The 22,034-nt window shown below is 40.7% G+C and overlaps 1 protein-coding gene across 2 annotated transcripts in view; it reads right to left on the bottom strand.

Moving 5' to 3' along the window:
* ift52 (intraflagellar transport 52 homolog (Chlamydomonas)) overlaps positions 1–22,034 on the bottom strand; it is a 42,222-nt gene that overhangs the window by 14,172 nt on the left and 6,016 nt on the right. For both annotated transcript variants that reach the window (XM_073061982.1, XM_073061983.1), the window contains 7 exons: positions 21,796–21,920; positions 7,204–7,291; positions 6,831–6,960; positions 6,662–6,737; positions 5,834–5,905; positions 4,736–4,862; positions 2,855–2,941 (listed from right to left, as the gene is read on the bottom strand). In XM_073061982.1, coding sequence (XP_072918083.1) covers positions 2,855–2,941; positions 4,736–4,862; positions 5,834–5,905; positions 6,662–6,737; positions 6,831–6,960; positions 7,204–7,291; positions 21,796–21,920 — 705 coding nt within the window. The remainder of the gene's footprint in view (positions 1–2,854; positions 2,942–4,735; positions 4,863–5,833; positions 5,906–6,661; positions 6,738–6,830; positions 6,961–7,203; positions 7,292–21,795; positions 21,921–22,034) is intronic.

Consider the following 22,034-nt stretch of genomic DNA (forward strand, 5'->3'; position numbering starts at 1 on the left):
AGCACATCCTCTTCCTTAATATCTATATGCTCAAGCATTTCAGTCTACTACAAGTCAGCACTACAATCACCAAGATCCTTTTCCATAGTGAATACTAAAGCAAAATGTTCATTAAGCACCTCTGCTCTCTCCTCTGGTTCCATACACACTTTTCCACTGTCACACTTCATTGGTCTTATTCTCTCACATCTTATCTCTTGCTCTTCACGTACCTGTAGAATGCCTTGGGGTTTTCCTTAATCCTGCCCGCCAAGGCCTTCTCATAGCCCCTTCTGGCTGTCCTGGATTTTCTTCTTATTAGTCTTATAATCTTCTAGATCTCTAACATTACCTAGCTCTCTGAACCTTTCATAAGTTTTTCTTTTCTTCTTGACTAGATTTATTACAGCCTTTGTACACCACGGTTCCTATACCCTACTGTAACTTCCCTGTCTCATTGGAACGTACCTATACAGAACTCCACACAAATATCCCCTGAACATTTGCCACATTTCTTCTGTACTTTTCCCTAAGAACATCTGTTTCCAATTTAAGTCTCCAATTTCCTGCCTGATAGCCTCATAATTCCCCTTACTCCAATTAAATGCTTTTCTAAGTTGTCTGTTCCTATTTCTCTCCAATGCTATTGTAAAGGAGACAGAATTATGATCACTATCTCCAAAATGCTCTCCCACTGAGTGATCTGACACCTAACCAGGTACATTTCCCAATACCAAATCAAGTGCAGCCTCTCTTCTTGTAGGCTTATCTACATATTGTGTCAAGAAACCTTCCTGAATCCCTGCCCCCTGCTCCAATCCCTTAGCCACACATTTATCCTCCACCTCATCCTATTCCTATTCTCACTGTCACGTGGCATAGGAAGTAATCCTGAGATTATCACCTTTGCTGTCCTGCTTCTCAAATTCCTTCCTAATTCCCTGTAGTCTTTTTTCAGGACCTCTTCCCTTTTCCTACCTATGTCATTGGTACCAATACGTACCATGACCTCTGGCTGTTCTCCCTCCCACCGCAGGATATCTTGGACGTAATCCAAAACATCCCAGACCCTGGCAGCTGGGAGGCAAACTACCATCCGAGTTTCTTTCCTGCGTCCACAGAATCACCTGTCTGACCCCCCTAACTATAGAATCCCCTATCACTACTGCCTTCCTCTTCCCTTCCCTTCCCTTTTGAGCCACAGGGTCAGATTCTGTGCCAGAGGCACAGCCACTGCCGCTTCCCCCAAGTAGGCTGTCTCCCCCCCTCCAACAGTAAACAGGAGTACTTATTGTCAAGGGGTACAGCCACAAGGGTACTCTTTAGTACTCAACTCTTCCCCTTCCCCCTCCTAACTGTGACCTACTTGTCTGTCTCCCGTGGCCCCGGTGTGACCACCTACCTATAACTCCTTTCTATCATCTCCTCGCTCTTCCGGACCAGGCAAAGGTCATCGAGCTGTATCTCCAGTTCCCTAACTCAGTCCCTCAGGAGCTGCAGCTCGACACACCTGGTGCAGATATGGCCGTCTGGGAGGGTGGGGGACTCCAGGACCTTCCACATCTGACACCGAGCACAGAAGACTGGCCTCACACACATACTTCCTCCTTTCTACAGTTAACACAGTTAAACCTACCTCGCCTCGTCCCATTACCGCCCAGGCCCTACCACTCTGCTGCCCGCTGGATATGGTGAACTTCTTTTTAAACGTTTTGCGCTCTACTGGCCGACCTCATGCACCTGCACAGTCTCGCCTCTCATTTACCCCGAGTAGTAAAAAAACTCCCTTCACTCCGAGAAATCAGCCATTCACCGGGTGAGGGCCCCTTTCTCTGAATCTACTGCTCAGCCTGAGAACTTTAGTTTGAGAGAAGAGGAAGAACTTTGTGAGCTGCACTCTGATCATGCACTCAAGAGGTTTACTGACCTGCCCTTGGACATTCCGGATTTTTGCGAGAAAAAGAGTATCCTGCCATTCATAGGAAAGCAATGAACATTTTGCTGCCATTTTCAACTTCTTACCTGTATGAGCAAGCTTTCTCTTGTATAACAAGCATCAGGGCAAGGATAGAAATCATCTCATTTCAGTTGAAGGTGAAATCCGCCTGTGCTTATCTCAAGTTTGTCCCAGAATTGAGAAATCTACTATTTTTGTGTTAAGAGCTTTTAAAATTTATGAAGGAAAAGGAAACAGTAATTTCAAGAAAGTTAAGCTAAGCTTAACTACCTGTTTTTTTTCCAAGAAAGGTTAGCTAAAAATTCATCCCCTACTCAAAAGAGCAATGAGAATTACTTTTGGATTGTTATATCTACAACTTACTGATCATGATAACGTACCATGAGTTCTAGATATTTTTATGCAAGGGTTCCTGAGACCTGAAAATTATCTCAAGTGTTCCTGCAGGACAAAAAGGTTGAGAAAGGCAGTTTAGATTGAATTGTTTTATGCAATGAGATGAAATATGGAATGGACTGCTGAAGTAAATTGTGTGGTTAAATACCATCAAGAAATTCAAGCGAGCTGGACAAGGATCGGGTGAAAAATCTGATGGACGAAGTATGACAGATACTGCGACAAATGAGATTTTCTGGCCATTGATATAAGCCAGAAAGATCACATTGCATAAATGAACAAACCAGTTGTGACCAGATGAGATCTTGTAATAGTAATTTTAAAAAAAAGTTAGTAAAATATTAAAATCACAAACTAATTAAAAATAGATATGAAGTTATTCCTATAATTAAGTACATGCCTTATCATTTGCCATTCACAATTTTGAGTAACTATTAATTATCTTTCATTTACCTTGTTGGAACATCTTGACCACAATAAACCGATAGATGAATCTAATATTTTAATACCATGATTACATACCATGATTTTGCCATTTTCTTCTTTGTCAAAGTATTGGTCACTTATCATGTGACAAGATCCCAGCACAGCCAATTTTCCACCTTGAAGCTGTTAAAAAAAGTTTGAATTTTTTATGATCAAGACAATTGAAGTCTGTTCACTATTCTGAGTCATTGTAAGCTTTTAAGGTTCTGTGTTTCTTGCCTCACTTAATTACACATGAAGATGCTTTGGGTATTTTCACCCAAAATATTTGACACATTCCCTTTACAGGTAGGACCACAATAAATGCCATTCCATAAGTTTTAAATATTTAAGAAGATGACAATGATCAATCTATGATACATATTGCTTCTTTTCTGTTCTCCCTTGGTCTAAACTTATCTGAAAATTATCATTTTAAAATAGTTTCATTTGGCTTATCACCACTGTCCTTATGATCAGGCTCTTTGCAATCTAGTTTACTTTCAAAGGGACTTAGTGGAAAAAAACACTAAGCGTTGACCTACTTTCTGAACCTAGAAGAATACATGTATACATAATCCTTCAACACAAATTTGTTCTTAAATTATTGAACTACATTGGTAATAAACCACATTATTAAATAATGAAAATTTTAACAATTGCTAAGAAATAATTGTTTCTTTTTCCATAAATGAGATTTCATCTGTTACGTTTCTAAAATTCTACAACTTCGGCTTTTTTCCTAATGGTGTTGCACACCCTGTAAATAAAATGTATGTTTCAAAACAAAAGTTCAAGATGATATGAAAGAAGCAGGATACAAAGAGTAGCCTCGGCCTGCCATTACTAGTCTTGATTTCTTGGTCAGGTCAAATGAGCAGCATTTGCCTTTCACTGGACTTTCTGGGAGCTTTTGCACTGGAACTAGAACTAACTAGAAATAAAAACAAAATACTCAGGGGTATTCACTGTGGCTTGATAAAAACAGAGGACAAAATATCCAATTGTGCATCTACTTAACCAATCCAACTTCAGAATTTTTACTGAGATGTGCATGGCCTAGATCAGGAACTACCAACTTCAATGGTTAATTCAATGGTAACTTATGCATAGAAAGCAAATTAAAGAGACAAAAACAATGCAGGCAAAATTTAAACATTGTCAACAATAATTCAAATCTGAAGGAATGAAACTCCCACTCAAAAGTTATTTTTCATCGTCAGGGAATGTGGCAACTAATAATACACATAACAATAAAAATCCATAATTTTCTGGCACATTTATCGGATATCGAGGGGAATTATAGTCTCAAACCCCAATGTTTATTAACATTCCTTAATGTCCTATCATTTACAAATCACATCCTTTCCGTTTGACTTTCCAAAATGCATTCTTTTAGTTTGCAACAGGTCTCTTTTGCCTGTTCTGCCATCGATCAGGGTATAACTGATCCTGTACTATACAGATATGCCACAGTCCCCTTAATATCCAGAAATCTATTAATTTCCAACTTGAATGAACTCAGTGACCCAAGTTTTCAAAGTCCTCCAGGCTAAAGAATTCCATGGATTCACCACCTCTTGCACAAAGAAATCCTAAATGGCTCTTTGCTTTGAGACTATGACCCCTAGGTATTAAACTCTTCAGCCAGGGGAAACACCATCCTTGCAGCTACCCTTCAGAACCTTGAAAGAAATTGTGTTTCAATGAGAGTGCCTCACATTCTTCTTAACATACATCTCCTCATACAGCAAACCTGCCACACCAGGAACAAATCCTGTGAATCTTTGCTGCATTTCCTCATATGGCAATTATCCCTTCTCCAGTAAGCAATCCAGACTTGTACCTTATACCCTCCGTAGTAAGCTGACAAGAAACTAACAAATTCTGCACAATGGAAACTATTTAAGTATTTGTAGGTATTACTTGAAACAGTACCTTGGAATTGTAGAATGCCAGAATAGGTCTGTTGAGGGGAAAACATACAGAACCTGTCGACAGCACTGCAATGGCTGGTTTCATTACACTCAGTGTAGCACCAAATGGATAAACAAACGTTAGGGCTCTGTAGTACATAATGACAATAAGGTTAACTGTAAGCACAAAACAGCAAACTTGTCCACAACTTAACACTGAAACATTCCTGGGAATCTAGTAACTTCAGCAAATTAGACCTACATGTGATTGCATCTCCATTAGCATCAATTGGACTCTACAACTTATTTTCAGTGGATTACAGTTAGGTAGAAGTTCTTCTATTTACCACTATTATTGGTGTATTTTTTAATTGAACTTTAAGTAGAAGTTTCTTAAAAGAACTATAACTTTTTGTGAATAAACATCCATTATGCTACATGATTATGTATTTCAATTATCATAAATGTACTTATAAACCTTTTGGTTTACATTTATCTTCATTTGGACTAGAATAAAGATGAATTCATCAATTTATATTTATTAATTTGAGGCACAATATGTAGAGAACTATTCTACTTTGCTACTTATAAAGATATTGCAATAGAAGATAGCACAAGAGCAGTTATTACAAGCAGGTGACTGGATAATGTTTTGAATATGTAAATTCTTCACTGATAGTTTATCACATAATTTAGTCTACAATTTATTCATAAAGATAATGACATTTTTCTGAGTTGCCAAATAACATAGTCAAATCACAAAGATAATTATTAAGAGTACAAATCATATTCTCTTTATGATTAGTATAATTTAATGGGACATCAACCATGCTTCACAAGGACAACTTCTCATTGCTGTATGACTACTGAACAGACCCTAGTATAATCTTGACTTAGTAGACTCTTGACCTTATTATCTATCTCATTATAGCCTTGCACCTTACTGTCTAGTTACACTGCACTTTCTTTGTAACACTATATTCTGCATCCTGTTAGTTTTCCCTTGCACCATTGTAATGAAATGATCAGTATGGACAGCATGCAAAACAAGATTTTTTTGCTGCATCTCGATACAAGTGATAAGAATGAATCAATTTACCAATTTGATGTAAAAACTTACTGCAAGTTGTTGCCATTGTTTTCTTCATCCATCATTCCAGGCACAGACTTACCAGCTGCTCGACTAATTTCTCTGTGAATAGTAATTTATTGTCCATGATATATTTGAAAGAGAAGGTACAAGTTCTGAAGAAATCCAGTTCACATTATCAATATACACAAGATCAAACCCTACATGAGATAGGTCAGTCATTCTTTCATCCCACTCCCATTTTTGTGGCCTGCAGCACTGAGGATCAATGCAAGCTTGAGGAACAGCAAGTCGTTTTCCATCTAAGGCACACTGCAGCTTTCTGTACCCAGTGTTGAATTTTAGAACTTCAGGTGACTTCCTCTATATTGCAACTAACAATTCTGCTATATGTCAACCATCAGCAATATTGACTCAGTCTTTCTCCATTTGCATGGCATCACCTACTGGCAATTTCTTACACAGATCTGCATGTCATTGCTTTTATCCTCCTTTATTAATCTTGTTACTCCCTAACCACATCAATTTCATAGGTTTTATGTTCTTTTGTTTCATGCCTTTTTCTCCAATTTTTAGTTGACTTCAGATCATCACCTTGGCCTGTTCCATGAGAGATACAAGCTTTACCCTATCCATCCCTCTTCTACTCTTATACCAATTCAAAATTAACATGTTTTAGCCTGCAACATTAACTTTACACTTCTTTCCACAGATGCTGCATGAAATGCTAAGTGTTTCCAGCATTACTGTTTTTTAAAAAAAATTTCCTGTGCAAGATGCACTGCATAAAATAAAACATTCCATTTTGTTAAGGACACAGATAAAATGAAAAGGTTGAAAAATTGTGCATAAAACTACCTGTTTAAAATTCCATTTGATATTAAAGCTTCTTTGGGATGGAAGTATTTATAATACATATTTCTTATAACTGCATCTGCAAGTAACAATATTTGAAGGATAAATGTGAAATAAACAGAAATAATCAAATTGCAAAAACAGTTAAAGGAAATAAATATATAATACTTACCATTATTCACCATAATTCCATATTCCTCTAATAAGAAGTTTATATTAGTGTCATATTTAGATTCTCCACCTTCTCCCAGCATCACAAGAATACATCCTCCACTTTCTAAGTACTTTTTCAATACATCAAGCTAGGAATATGAAAAAAATTACAATAACTAATTCTGAATTCAATAAATGCAGAGTATTCCTCATTTCATAAACTTTTAAAAAAGGCATACAGAGCACAATGAGAAATTTCTAAAACTTGCACAGGCCTGAAAATAACTTTTTAACGAAAAGCTGTAGCAATTCTATAAATAGCAACATGCATCTTCGGATGTTTGAGGATATAAAATTAACGATACTAATCAAAAATAAATGTGCTTGCTTACTTCAGTAGCAGTAAATTTTTCTCTGGGACCAGCTGTTATCCATAATTTCACACCTCTTAGTTTCTCTTCTGTGATTTCATCTTTAAAACTGTTAAGAACAAAATACCCATTATGTTTGAAATACTTATCCCTAGATCATAACCAATACAAGTTAAAGCACATGAACATATGAATTCAAAATTATAGACATTTCCCAGTGATTAATCTTATGACACAAGCCATCATACTGCAAACCCATGTTGTATTAGATAATTAATATACTACACATTAATTATTTGGAATTTATAGTTCTTTAATATTATAGATTTAAAGATACAGAAGTGAGAGGTTCATGCCATTCAATTTTCTTAACTGAATTTATCAAATAAAGACCATAGGACATAGAAGTATTACAGCATTCGATGCATCAGCTTTCCTCTGCCATTTAATCATGGCTGAATTATTTTCCCTCTCAATCCCATAGCTTCTCCCTATAATCTTTGATGCCCTTAGTAATTACGTACCTATCAATCTCCTCTTTAAACATACAAAAGTTCAAAGTAAGTTTATTATCAAAGTACATATATGTCGGGGGGGACGTCACGTGATGACGTAGGATCGAGACGCTGGAACCCAGCTCTCCCGTAAAAAGTTAATAAATCAATGTCTAAATGAAGAAAAGTTAGTCAGTATCTTCTAAAAGTTACTTATAAACTACTCCGGACTGTGTCAAGCAATGCCTCAAAGAAGGAAGATGAAGAAAACTAATACCGGGAAGATTACGCAAGTTGGAACAAGAGCGGGGCCCACATCTGCCGAGGAACCGCGGTCTCAGGTACGTTATGCCACCGGCGAGGCGGAACAAGAGACCGCGGCAACAATGGCCATTCCTGAAGGGAAGGGTCATCGTGAATTGCGCAAACCCGAAGGACGGAGCATGCGCAAACGGGAGCAACAAGAACTACAAAGCCCAGCTACCACTGCAACTGAAAGTGATAGCGAATCGGAGGGAGAGTCAAATGTCTCGGAAAGATCAGATGAAGAAGAAACTAAAAGTCCTTCTAGAAATATAGAAAAGACTTTGAGGCAAATAATGCGTAAATTAGACACATTAAAAATAATTAAAAATAATCAAAAAAGACTCGAAAAAAAAATGACCAAAATGGAGATTATGCTTGATAAAATGACAAAGAGACAGGAAAAAATGGAAAAAAGAATTACGGACTTGGAAACTACAACGGAGGACATGGTTGAAAGAATGGACAAAATAGAAAATGAAAATGCTGCTTGGGCATCAGAAAGAAAACAATTTATGGAACAAATTGATAAGCTTGAAAATTTCAGTAGACGAAATAATATTAAAATTGTTGGACTTAAAGAAGATATAGAAGGAGAAGACCCAATAAATTTTTTTCAAAAATGGATCCCTGAAAAGTTGGAAATGGAAGGAGAAATTCCAATTGAGATCGAAAGGGCTCATAGATCCTTAAGGCCAAGACCTCGAGCTGATCAAAACCCACGATCAATTTTGATAAAATGCTTACGATACCAAGACAAAGAAAAGATCCTGAAGGCTGCTGCCCAAAGTGCCAAAAATAGAAACGGGCCATTGATGATAGCAGGAAAACCAGTCCTTTTTTACCCTGATATAAGTCACAACCTGTTGAAGAGGAAGAAGGAATTTAACCCAGTGAAAAAAGCCTTATGGGTAAAGGGTTACAAATTTACAATGCGTCATCCAGCAACACTGATAATTTTTTTGGAGGAAGGAAAAAAATTTTTTCCCGATTATCGAAAAGCGGAGGAGTTTGTACAAGATCTTCCATCTATTCGCTATGAAGATAGACCCAACGAACAGAATTGATGGACATTTATGGATATTATAGAAAAGGGGAGCAAAATTTTAGAAATACTAAATGAGAATGGTATTCTTTTTTTTTCTCTTCTTATACATATACGTTTTTGTGTTGCGGGGGGGCTGGGGAGCTTTGGATCGGTTACTGCGGGATTCACGTGTGTAATCATGGCGGTTGCCATGACCCGTACAGCAGAGGGGGGTAATGTTGTGTTAGTTTTCCACAACATTAGTAGGGGGGTATTTTGTTTTTTTCTTTATATTTTAATTTTCTTCTATCTTTTAGCCTGGATGATTGGTGGGGACACACATAGCAACACGGAGATTTTTATAAAGATTTCCCAAGATACCACAAAAGTGGAAAGATTAGGTATTATTATAGATTGGAATAATATAATAAAAAAAAAATGACTAATCTACTAAACTTTTTAAGTTTTAATGTTAATGGGCTTAATGGGCCAGTAAAAAGAAAAAGAATTTTAACATATATTAAAAAAATGAAAACAGATATAGCTTTTTTACAAGAAACTCATTTAACAGACACAGAACACCAGAAATTAAAAAGAGACTGGGTTGGAAATGTTATTGCAGCTTCATTTAATTCAAAGGCGAGAGGAGTTGCAATTTTGGTTAACAAAAATCTACCAATTAAAATACAAAACATATTAACTGATTCGGCGGGGAGATATCTAATTATACACTGTCAAATTTATACAGGAGGTCTTTTTGAATTTGGCCAACGCACATGATAAAATATTAATAGGTGGAGATTTTAATTTTTGTCTAGATCCAGCTTTAGATAGATCAACAAAGGTTGTTACAAAATCAAAAGCAGTAAAATTAACTCTATCATTGATGAAAGACTTAAATCTGATTGATATATGGAGAAGAATTAATCCAAAAGAAAGAGATTATTCATTTTATTCAAATAGACATAAAACATACTCAAGGATAGACTTTTTCCTATTATCAACAAATATTCAAGATAGAGTGAAAAATGTGGAATATAAAGCAAGAATACTGTCAGATCATTCTCCTTTAATAATGACAATGATAATGACAGATAAAGAGGAATCAGTTTATAGGTGGAGATTTAATTCAATATTATTAAAACGTCAAGACTTTTGTGATTTTATGAAAAAACAGATTCAGTTCTTTTTAGATATAAATTCACATTCAGTTGATGATAAATTTATAGTGTGGGAAGCAATGAAGGCATACTTGAGAGGTCAGATAATAAGTTATACTTCTAAAATTAAGAAGGAATATATGATAGAAATAGATCAATTGGAAAAAGAGATTACGAAATTAGAAAAAGAATCCCAAAGAAATATGACAGAAGAAAAACGAAGACAACTCATTAACAAGAAGTTACAATATAATACACTCCAAACATATCGAACGGAAAAAGCAATTATGAGAACTAAACAAAGATATTATGAACTAGGTGAAAGATCACATAAAGTTCTTGCATGGCAGCTAAAAACAGACCAGACTTCTAAAACAATAAATGCAATTCGAACAAGAGTAAATAAAATTACTTATAAACCTTTAGAAATTAATGAAGCTTTTAAGAATTTTTACTCTGAGTTGTACAAATCAGAATCACAAAATGACAATGTCAAGATAGAAAGGTTTCTATCACAAATAACTCTTCCAAAATTAAATACGGAAGAACAGAAGGGATTAGATATGCCTTTTACATTGAAAGAGGTCGAAGAAGCCCTAGGATCACTTCAAAGTAATAAATCTCCAGGAGAAGATGGTTTTCCGCCTGAATTCTATAAAAAGTTTAAAGATTTATTAATTCCTCCTCTTATGGAGTTAATACGCCAAGCGGAAAGAACGCATAAACTTCCAGAATCCTTTTCGACAGCCATTTTAATAGTATTGCCAAAAAAAGATAGAGATCCTTTAAAGCCATCATCATATAGACCGATTTCTTTATTAAATACTGATTATAAAATAATAGCAAAAATCTTATCTAATAGATTATCTCAATGCTTACCAAAATTAGTACATATGGATCAAACAGGATTTATTAAAAATAGACAATCAGCAGATAATGTAACTCGCTTATTTAGTATAATTCATTTAGCACAGAAGAGGGAGGAAATGAGCGTGGCAGTTGCTTTAGATGCAGAAAAAGCATTTGATAGATTGGAGTGGGATTTTTTATTTAAAGTATTGGAAAAATACGGATTAGGAGTATCCTTTATAAAATGGATTAAAACCTTAAATACTAATCCCAAAGCTAAAGTAGTGACAAATGGTCAAATTTCAACACCATTTCAGTTAACAAGGTCAACTAGGCAAGGTTGTCCATTATCACCTGCTTTATTTGTGTTGGCGATAGAGCCATTAGCTGAACTGATCAGAATGGACCCAGATATTAAGGGTTTTAGAGTTAACCAAGAAGAATACAAGATCAACTTATTTGCTGATGATGTTCTACTTTATCTAACAAACCCATTGCAATCGTTGCGTAAATTATCCTATAGATTAGAAGAATATGGGAAAGTATCAGGTTACAAAATAAATTGGGACAAAAGTGAAATTTTACCTCTTACTAAAGGAGACTATAATCAATGTCGATCAATAACCCAGTTTAGATGGCCGGCAAATGGTATAAAATATTTAGGTATAAGAGTCGATAATGATATAAAGAACATATACAAATTAAATTATTTACCACTATTGAAAAAAATTCAAGAAGATCTTGATAAATGGATGGTATTACCAATAACATTAGTAGGTAGAGTAAATACCATAAAAATGAATATATTCCCTAGATTACAATACTTATTTCAATCACTACCAATACAATTACCCCAGAAGTTTTTTCAAGAGCTGAATAAGTATGTGAGGAAGTTTCTTTGGAAAGGTAAGATGTCAAGAATATCGTTGGAAAAATTGACATGGAAATTTGAGCTAGGAGGGTTACAACTTCCAAATTTTAAGAATTATTATAAAGCAAATCAACTTAGATTTATTGCATCCTTTTTTGAGAAAGACAAACCGGCGTGGATCAGAATAGAACTAGATAAAATAGGAGAAAACATACCAGAAGACTTTATATATAAATGGGAATCTAAATGGATACGGGAAAAGAAAGAATCTCCTATATTAAAACACTTGATTGATTTATGGAATAAGATAAATGTTGACGATGAGACAAAGAAATCCTTATTAGCAAAGAGATCTTTAATCCAAAATAGACTTATTCCTTTTACAATGGATAATCAACTTTTATATAATTGGTTTCAAAAAGGGATTAGATATATAGGAGATTGTTTTGAAGGAGGTATATTAATGTCATTTGATCAATTAAAGAATAAATATAAAGTATCAAACAACACTCTTTTTTGTTACTTTCAACTAAGGGCTTATTTAAGAGAAAAGCTAGGTCAAACAATGTTACTACCGAAACCCAATGAAATAGAAACTTTAATTCAAAAAGGAAAGATTAAAAAATTTATCTCTTGTATGTATAATTTGATTCAAAAACAGGCAATTAAACAAGGAGTCCATAAGTCAAGACAAAAATGGGAAAGTGATTTGAATATCAAAATTGAAGAAAAAAACTGGTCAAGACTATGTCTTGAGAGTATGACAAATACAATAAACGTTCGATTAAGATTAGTGCAATACAATTTTTTACATCAACTATATATTACACCACAAAAAATAAACAAATTAAACCCAAATCTATCTGATCAGTGTTTTCGATGTAACCAAGAAATTGGTACTTTTTTACATTCTACTTGGTCTTGCTCTAAAATTCAACCTTTTTGGACAAATTTAAGAGTTTTACTGGAACAAATCATTGGAATACAACTTCCACACAACCCAACATTACTTTTACTAGGTAATATTGAAGGGATAAAACCGATATCCAGATTGAATAAATATCAGAAAGAATTTATAAAAATTGCATTGGCAGTAGCCAAAAAAGCTATTGCAGTGACTTGGAAATCGGATACATACCTAAGTATAGATCGTTGGAAGAACGAAATTTATGGCTGTATTCCACTTGAAAAAATCACTTACAATTTAAGAGATAAATATGAAACATTTTTGAAAATTTGGCGCCCTTATTTACAAAAGACAGGATTAAATATATAGGTGCTCCGAAGATGAAATAATTGGTTACTTGGGGAAAGAAATAAATGCATACACTAAAGTTATTACGAACTCCGTGGAGCGTGTGGGGATCTTCCAATATCCAGGCATTCCCTTTTTTTTTCTCTTTCTTTTTTTTAGGGATGTTAGGGGGGAGGGGTTAAGGGGAGGGGGGCTGGGTAACATTTTTTTTCTCATACACTTTTATTCTGTAACTATTTGAAAACAATAAAAAAAGTTTAAAAAAAAAAGTACATATATGTCACTATATACAACCCACAGGTCTTCAGAGCTTCACCAGGTACACCATCAGGGCCTGATGTCTTGTGAGGGTTCACCCTCTTGAAAGATGTTTTGATGGCGGCATCCAAAGGAGAGATCATCAGGTCACCAGATGGTGCAGCGATTTGCTCAGGTGTCGTTTATTCTCTTTCAAAATGTGCATAAAAGGCGTTGAGCTCATCTGGGAGTAAACCATCACAGCCATTCATGATGTTAGGTTTTGCTCTGTAGGAAGTAATGGCCTGCAAATCCTGCCAGAGTTGACGTGCATCCAGTTCCGCCTCCAACATTAATCAGAATTACTTTTTGTCCTTAAAATAGCCTTCTGTAGGTTGTACCTGGACTTCTTGTATAGCTTTGAATCATTGGTCTTGTGTACCACAAATATAGCCCTCAGCCCTCAATCTCTTGGTTCATCCATGCAGGTCTTGGAGTCGGTGACAACTGTGGTACAGTCATTCAGACTCGAGGATTAACCCCTGAAAGTTGTCTAGTCCACCAACTCAAAGCAGTTCTGTAAATGTTCCTCCACCTCCCTTGACCATACCTTCTTGGTCCTCACCACTGATGCTGCAGTCTTTAATCTCTGCCTATATGCTGGGAGGAGAAGTACAGCCAGCTGATTGAACTTTTCAAACTGTGGGCATGGGAAGATACGGTAAGCATTCTTGATGGTGGTACAAGAGTGGTCAAGTGTGTTGGCTCCTCTAGTTGACAGGTGATATATTGGTGGTAGTTGTTCAGATTTCTTCAAGTTGGCCTGATTGAAAATTCCTGCAATGATAGGAAAGACGTCAGGGTGCGCAGTTTTGTGCCTGTTGATTTTGTTGCTCTGATCCTCCAGTGCCTGTTTGGCATTGGCGTAATGTGCAATGCACACCACTAACAGAACGATGGTGGAAAACTCCTTCGGCAGATAAAATGGACACTTGACTGCTAGATCTTGGAGGTCAGGTGAGCAGGACAGAGACAGAATTGCCATGTTTGTGCACCACAATCAGTTACACTCAGACCCCACGTTCCTCAGAGGTGGAGCACTACGTAAATCAGCACTCTGCAGGGTCATTAAACATTATGTAAATGTGTAGCGGTGTGCTTACACACAGCGCTGAAATAACGACACGGAGTCGGTAAACTGCAGTTACAAAAGATTTTATTCGAACTTCGCGGCCTCGCTTTAAAGCCTCCCTGATCCCGCCCTCCCCGGGCGCGGATGCTGTAGGGGGCACGTATTCACAGTCCCGCGTGGGCTTTTCCTTTTGTTGGTGAAGCAGACCTGGCGCCCTTTTGGGACTGGACTTTATGCCGGCGCGCTGGCTATTTGTGAGCCAGTTCGAGTGCGCTAGGAAGTGGGTCGCCACATAACCCCCCCCCCCCCCCCCAGAACCGGTAATACACCCCCCAATGTCCACAGTCTGGGCAGGACCCTGTTTGGGAAGTCGGCCTCTGCGCCGCGGTGCCGGGAACTCGACAGGTTGCACCACGTCCACGTGGGCCGGTTTGAGTCGGTCCACCATGAAAACCTCCTCTCTCCCCCCAACGTCCAGCACGAACGTGGACCCGTTGTTCCTGATCACCGTAAACAGCCCCTCATAGGGCTGTTGCCCGCCCCTTCGTACAAACACAAATTTACAGTTCTGCAGGTCTTTGGGTACGCAGGTCGGGTTCTGCCCATGCTGCGAAGTGGGTATGGGGGCCAGGTTGCTGAGCCTCTCGCATAGTCTGCCCAGAACTGCTGCGGGTTCTTCCTCGTGCCCCCTTGGGGCTGGTATGAACTCCCCGGGGACGACCAGGGGTGCGCCGTACACCAACTCGGCCGACGAGGTGTACAAATCGTCTTTTGGGCGCCATGCGGATGCCGAGTAGGACCTAGGGAAGCTCGTCCACCCAGTTAGCTCCTCGCAGGCGGGCCATGAGAGCCGACTTTAGGTGACGGTGGAAACGCTCCACCAGGCCATTTGACTGTGGGTGGTAGGCAGTTGTGTGGTGCAGCTGTGTCCCCAAAAGGCTGGCCATAGCTGACCACAGGCTGGAGGTGAACTGTCGGAGGTAATGTGGGCCGGTACACCAAAGCAGGACACCCAGGTGGTGATCAGTGCCCGGGCGTAAGATTCGGAGGTGGTGTCGGTGAGCGGGATCGTCTCTGGCCATCTGGTGAACCGGTCCACGATAGTGAGGAGGCGCCGCGCGCGCTCTGCGCGACACTGGCAGGGGGCCCACGATATCCACATGAATGTGGTCGAAACGCCGGTGGGTGGGGTGGAACTGCTGCGGCAGAGCTTTGGTGTGCCGCTGCACCTTGGCCGTCTGGCAGTGCATGCACGTTTTGGCCCATTCACTGACCTGCTTGTGGAGTCCGTGCCAAACGAACCTGCTGGAGACCATCCGGACGGTTGTCCTGATGGAGGGGTGCGCTAAGTTATGAATGGAGTCGAAAACACGTCGCCGCCAGTTTGCCGGGACAACGGGACGGGGTTGGCCGGTGGTGACGTCACAGAGTAGGGTCCTCTCACCTGGGCCTACGGGGAGGTCCTGGAGCTGCAAACTGGAGACTACGGTTCTGTAACTAGGGATCTCCTCGTCTGCCTGCTGTGCCTCTGCCAGCGCCTCAAAGTCTACCCCTTGGGAAAGGGCATGAATGTTAGGGCAAGAGAGCGCATCCGTCACGACATTGTCCTTACCCGAGACGTGCCGGACATCCGTCGTGTATTCAGAGATATAGGGCAGATGGCGCTGCTGGCGGTGAAGGGCCTACCTTCTAAGAAGTACCTGAAATGCCGGATTGCCAGGTATAGCGCCAACAGTTCCCGGTCGAAAGCACTGTACTTGAGCTCGGGTGGTCGCAGGTGTTTGCTGAAAAACGCCAGGGGTTGCCAGCGACCCGCAATGAGTTGCTCCAGTACCCCACTGACTGCCGTGTTAGATGCGTCCACTGTGAGGGCTGTAGGGATGTCCATTCTGGGGTGCACTAGCATCGCGGCGTTTGCCAAGGCTTCTTTCGTTGTAATGAAAGCGGCGGCGGACTCCTCGTCCCAGGTAATGTCCTTGCCTGGACCCGACATCAGGGCGAACAGGGGGCGCATGATTCGGGCAGCTGAAGGGAGGAAGCGGTGGTAGAAATTTACCATACCCACAAATTCCTGAAGGCCTTTGATTGTAGTGGGTCGGGGAAAATGGCGGACTGCGTCTACCTTAGCGGGCAGAAGGGTTGCCCCGTCTTTATTAATCCTGTGGCCCAGGAAGTCGATGGTGTCGAGCCCGAACTGGCATTTGGCTGGGTTGATTGTTAGACCGTATTCACTCAGTCGGGCGTAGAGTTGACGGAGGTGGGACAGATGCTCCTGACGACTGCTGCTGGCTATGAGGATGTCGTCCAAATAGATGAAAGCGAAGTCCAGGTCGCGTCCCACCGCGTCCATTAACCGCTGGAATGGCCGAACGGCATGCGGAGGAACTTGAAAAGGCCGAACGGGGTGATGAGTGCCGTTTTGGGGACGTCGTCCGGATGCATCGGGATTTGATGGTATCCTCGGACGAGGTCTACCTTGGAGAAGATCCATGCGCCATGCAGGTTTGCTGCAAAGTCCTGAATGTGCGGCACAGGGTAGCGGTCCGGTGTTGTAGCCTCGTTCAGCCTGCAGTAGTCGCCGCATGGTCTCCAGCCCCCTGTCGCTTTGGGCACCATGTGCAGGGGGTAGGCCCATGGGCTGTCGGACTGCCGTATCATCCCCAATTCCTCCATCCTCTTGAACTCCTCCTTCGCCAGTCGGAGCTTGTCCGGGGGAAGCCTTCGAGCACGGGCATGGAGGGGTGGTCCCAGGGTCGGGATGTGGTGCTGTACGCCGTGTCAGGGCATGGCTGCCGTGAACTGCGGTGCCAGAACTGATGGGAAATCCGCCAGGACTCTGGTGAAGTCGTTGTCGGACAGCGTGATGGAGTCGAGGTGTGGGGCTGGCAACTGGGCTTCACCCAGGGAGAACGTCTGAAAGGTCTCGGCGTGGACCAGTCTCTGCCTCGGCAGGTCGACCAGCAGGCTGTGAGACCGCAAAAAATCCGCACCCAGAAGCGGTTGGGCTACGGCGGCCAGTGTGAAGTCCCACGTGAACCGGCTGGAGCCGAACTGTAGCTGCACCATACGGGTACCGTAGGTCCTCACTGTGCTGCCATTCACGGCCCTCAGGGTGGGACCCAGTGCCGTTGCGGGTGTCATAACTCGTCGGAGGTAAGACGCTGATCTCGGCACCGGTGTCGACAAAAAAACGGCGTCCCGACCTCTTGTCCCACACATACAGGAGGCTATCCCAATGGCCAGCCGCCGTAGCCATCAGCAGCGGCTAGCCCTGGCATTTCCCGGGAACTTGCAGAGCGGGCGACAGCAGTGGGCTTCCGTGCCCCACCGCTGGTGGTAGAAGCACCATTGTTTGTTGGTCTCCTCACCCCTGCCTCTGGGGTTAGCGGGCTCTGTGGCCAGGCCAGGTCTGGTTTGCTGCTGTGAGCGTGGCTTGGTGATCTGTGCGACGGACACCCCACTCTCCTTCTTGGCGTTCCACAGCAAGTCCGCCCGGGCTGCCACCTTCCGAGGGTCGCTGAAATCCGTGCCGGACAGCCGCAGGCGTATGTCCTCAGGCAGCTGGTCCAGGAATGCCTGCTCAAACATGAGGCAGGGCTTGTGTCCTCCGGCCAGAGACAACATCTCATTCATTAAAGCCGATGGAGGTCTGTCCCCCAAACCATCCAGGTGCAGTAAACGGGCAGCCCGCTCGTGCCATGAGAGTCCGAAAATCCTTATGAGCAGGGCTTTGAATTCTGTGTATTTGCCGTCCTCTGGGGGCGACTGTATGAACTCCTCAACCTGGGCCGCTGTGTCCTGGTCGAGGGAGCTCACCACGTAGTAGTAACATGTGTCCTCCGAGGTTATCTGCTGAACGTGGAATTGGGCTTCTGCTTGCTGGAACCATAGGTGAGGTTGCAGCGTCCAGAAGCTTGGCAGTTTCAACGAAAAAGCATGAACAAATGCGGCGTCGTTCATCTCCGGTCCAAATATCGTTTGGGCCGTCGGGGTCACCAATTGTAGCGGTGTGCTACACGCAGCGCTGAAATAACGACACGGAGTCAGTAAACTGCAGTTACAAAAGATTTTATTTGAACTTCGCGGCCTTGCTTTAAAGCCTCCCTGATCCCGCCCTCCCCGGGCGCGGATGCTGTAGGGGGCACGTATTCACAGTCCCGTGTGGGCTTTTCCTTTTGTTGGTGAAGCAGACCTGGCGCCCTTTTGGGACTGGCCTTTATGCCGGCGCGCTGACTATTTGTGAGCCAGTTCGAGTGCGCTAGGAAGGGGGTCGCCACAAATGTACATTTTTTGCCTGATTAAAAAAAAGGTCAAACCTGAGATATATTATTTTATGTACACACAGTAATTCATGGAGTAACAAACATGCAAATAGGCCTAACCTGTACACTAGTAGAGCAGCAACACTTCGCAGCAGCAGTGGAGGGAAGCAGATGGTGGTTTCATCTTAGAGGAGGGACCAAGCTGTGGCCTCTCCTCTAACTTTGGCTTTTAAAAATTTCAATAAAGAATGGAATAACCATGTTGTAACGAATCAATGCCATGCAGGGTTGCGTGAGGTGGAGTCTACTCCACTCCCTCTGCCTCTAAAAGATGGGCTGTCCTGTCTTTGCAGCACTGAATCCAAAACGGTGGGAGACAGCCAGGGTTCTGTGAAGAAAAGTACACAGCAGTCCCTGATGTCTCTCTGATATGGCAAACTTGCTCTGAGGTCTTCAATTTTAGTTTCCAGAGACTGTACATTTGACAGCAGGATAGTCGGGAGTGGAAGTATGAGGCCTCTGCAATTCAATCCCACCTGTAGACTGGCGTGGCGTCTTTGCTTCCGCTTTCTTTAAGGGGAACTGCACTCTTAAAGGGAATCTGCCATCTGAAGTTCATTGATTTTGATTATCGATAGATTTTTTAAAACGTCTTAAAATGAGGAGGCTTACTAAAGTATCCATGATTGTGACTGTAGGTTTCAGCTGTAGTAGTCTTGAATGGGAATATTTGATTATTTCCATGGGAGCTGCTGCATGTAAACAGTTGCCACTATTGGAGTATAAAAGTTGCATTGTTTGCTGTGTAACCAAAACTATGTAGTCAGCTTTGAGCTTGCTATTTGCTATGCATGTATCCAATTTAGTAGGAGAATGAAATCTTAAGAATGTAGAAGATAATGGTGTGTTAATGAGAGGCTAGCTAAGAGATGTAGATTATGTAGTCAGCTTTGAGTTTGCTATTTGCTATGCATGTATCCAATTTAGTAGGAGAATGAAATCTTAAGAATGTAGATTATAATGGTGTGTTAATGAGAGGTAGCTAAAAGATGTAGGTTAGAACATGATTAAGTCGGTAGAAACAAGTGGCGTAGAATCAAGTGGCGGATGTACTTGTGATACGCAACTGTAGACCGATTGGATACCCTAATGCATCTAAACCAGGAGATTGCTATAAAAAATGCTATGTACAAGGATCGGTGGGCAATCGGCGACTAGCTCAATGATCATCTCAGCTTTGATTTGCAAATTAAAGTTTAATACTTCTTGAAGAATCTTCTGCGTCTCCTGGTCGTTTGTGGGGCACGAGAAACCACGACACCACTCAACACTGCTATCTTACCAGGCAAATGGTGCTATCCTATTAGGCAATGCGTCATCAAGAATGAGGGATTCACACTCCCCTCCCCCCCAACATTCTTCTAAACTTAAGCGAGTACAGGCCCAGAGGCATCAAATGCTTTCATTCCAGCATAATTCTAGTAAATTTCCTCTAAAACCTCTCCATACCTAGCACATCCTTTCTTAGAAATAGGGCCCAAAACTGCTCACAATACTCCAAATGAGATCTGACCAATGCCTTATAAAGCCTCCACATTATATCCTTACTTTAATATTTTAGTTCTCTTGAAATGAATGCTAACACTGCATTTGCCTCCCTTGGTGCTGGGGCACTTGCTGTTTATAACATATATAACTAGTTCGGACGTGGATGTAGGAGACATGATCACCAGGTCTGCAGATAATACCAAGACTGATGGAAATGATGACAGTATGGATGTTAGTCAAGCTAAATGATAATATCATTGTGTCATGAAATGGGTTGAGAAATTGCAGATAGGGTTTAATCAGGTAAATGTCAAGTGATACATTTTACGAAGCTAATGAAGCTACAACATACCCTATGAACGGTAGGGTTCCCTACAGAGTACTGAGGAACAAGGAAATCTTGGTGTACAAATCCAAATCCATATGCAAAATATAACATGGTTAAGAACTCATATGGAATGCTGGTTTTCACTCGTCATTGGTCAGACCTCCGCTGGAGAACTGCACACAGTTCCGGTCACCAACATTTAGGAAGGCGTGATAGTGCTGGGAAGAGTGCAGAGGAGATACTCCAGGTTATAGTTTGGAATGGTGTGTTTCAGTCATAAAAGGAGACTGGGTCTGTTTTCCCTGGAGCAGAGGAGTTTAAGACAGGACATAGCTAAGGTATATAAAATTATGCCAAGCTATTCAGGTACATCCTAGACTTATTCATCCATGCTTCATTAGTGATTAATCAGACACAAACAATGGACAAAGAGTGTTCAAGTTAGATGGCAGCACAATATAAACATATTTGTAATTTATTTTTGACTAATACTTTTTAACATTTTATTTCAGCACATCAAAGGTAAGATTTGTCTCCTTTCTCTGACCCTTGACTGCTGACATAGTCTCAACTTACTGATCTGTTACATTGGAAACAAGTACGATGTGATGGTTATCAAAAGTGTGAACTAATACTCATTTGATAAATTAGGGATCCAAAGTGGATTTCTGATTTGTGGATAAAAATGACTAATAGTCATGGTTACAGACAGGCCAAGATTTTGCACAGCATTCGCATGAACCCTTTTTTGAGTTTGTTGATAAAAGGGTAAAATCAAAATCTGGCAGCACAACTCTCTTTTAACACTAAATTGAGAATGATGCTTAGGTAAATGATAAAGTAAATGCACCAGTTTTGTGAACTTATGCTGGATAATTACAACCTTTGTTTGGTAATTTCTAATCTTTAAAACCGTTAGTATTTTAAGTACTGTAGGCCTATGATCAAGAGGTATTCTTTTTTGCTGATTATTATTTCTTAGTAACTTTAATGATTTATTTTCAGTTTGTCAGTAACGTATCTGCTTGACCATGTGTTTAAACCAATAATAATAACCTCTTGGTTTCTGCCTACTTAATGCACAAAATAATCCTAAAATACCTCTAATATAAACAGTCATATTGTAAAAACAAACCCCGACACTTGCCTTTGTATCTTCCAGTTGGTACGAAGTTTTTTCTGCAATGACTTGTATCCACTAGTGGTAGAAAATAGTTCTTTTTTTGATGCATTGAAAACTATAATGTTTCGTTGATCCTTCTCCATGTTATCCTAAAAAGTACAACACGTCTATTGGTAACATATTACTGCAAAGTTAAAAATTCACATGGAACTTTATCCTCCCAAAGACACAGTTGGATAAATTTACATTTTCACAGATACAAG

This window comes from Hemitrygon akajei, chromosome 11 (assembly GCF_048418815.1).
Source record: "Hemitrygon akajei chromosome 11, sHemAka1.3, whole genome shotgun sequence".
Classification (NCBI taxonomy): domain Eukaryota; kingdom Metazoa; phylum Chordata; class Chondrichthyes; order Myliobatiformes; family Dasyatidae; genus Hemitrygon; species Hemitrygon akajei.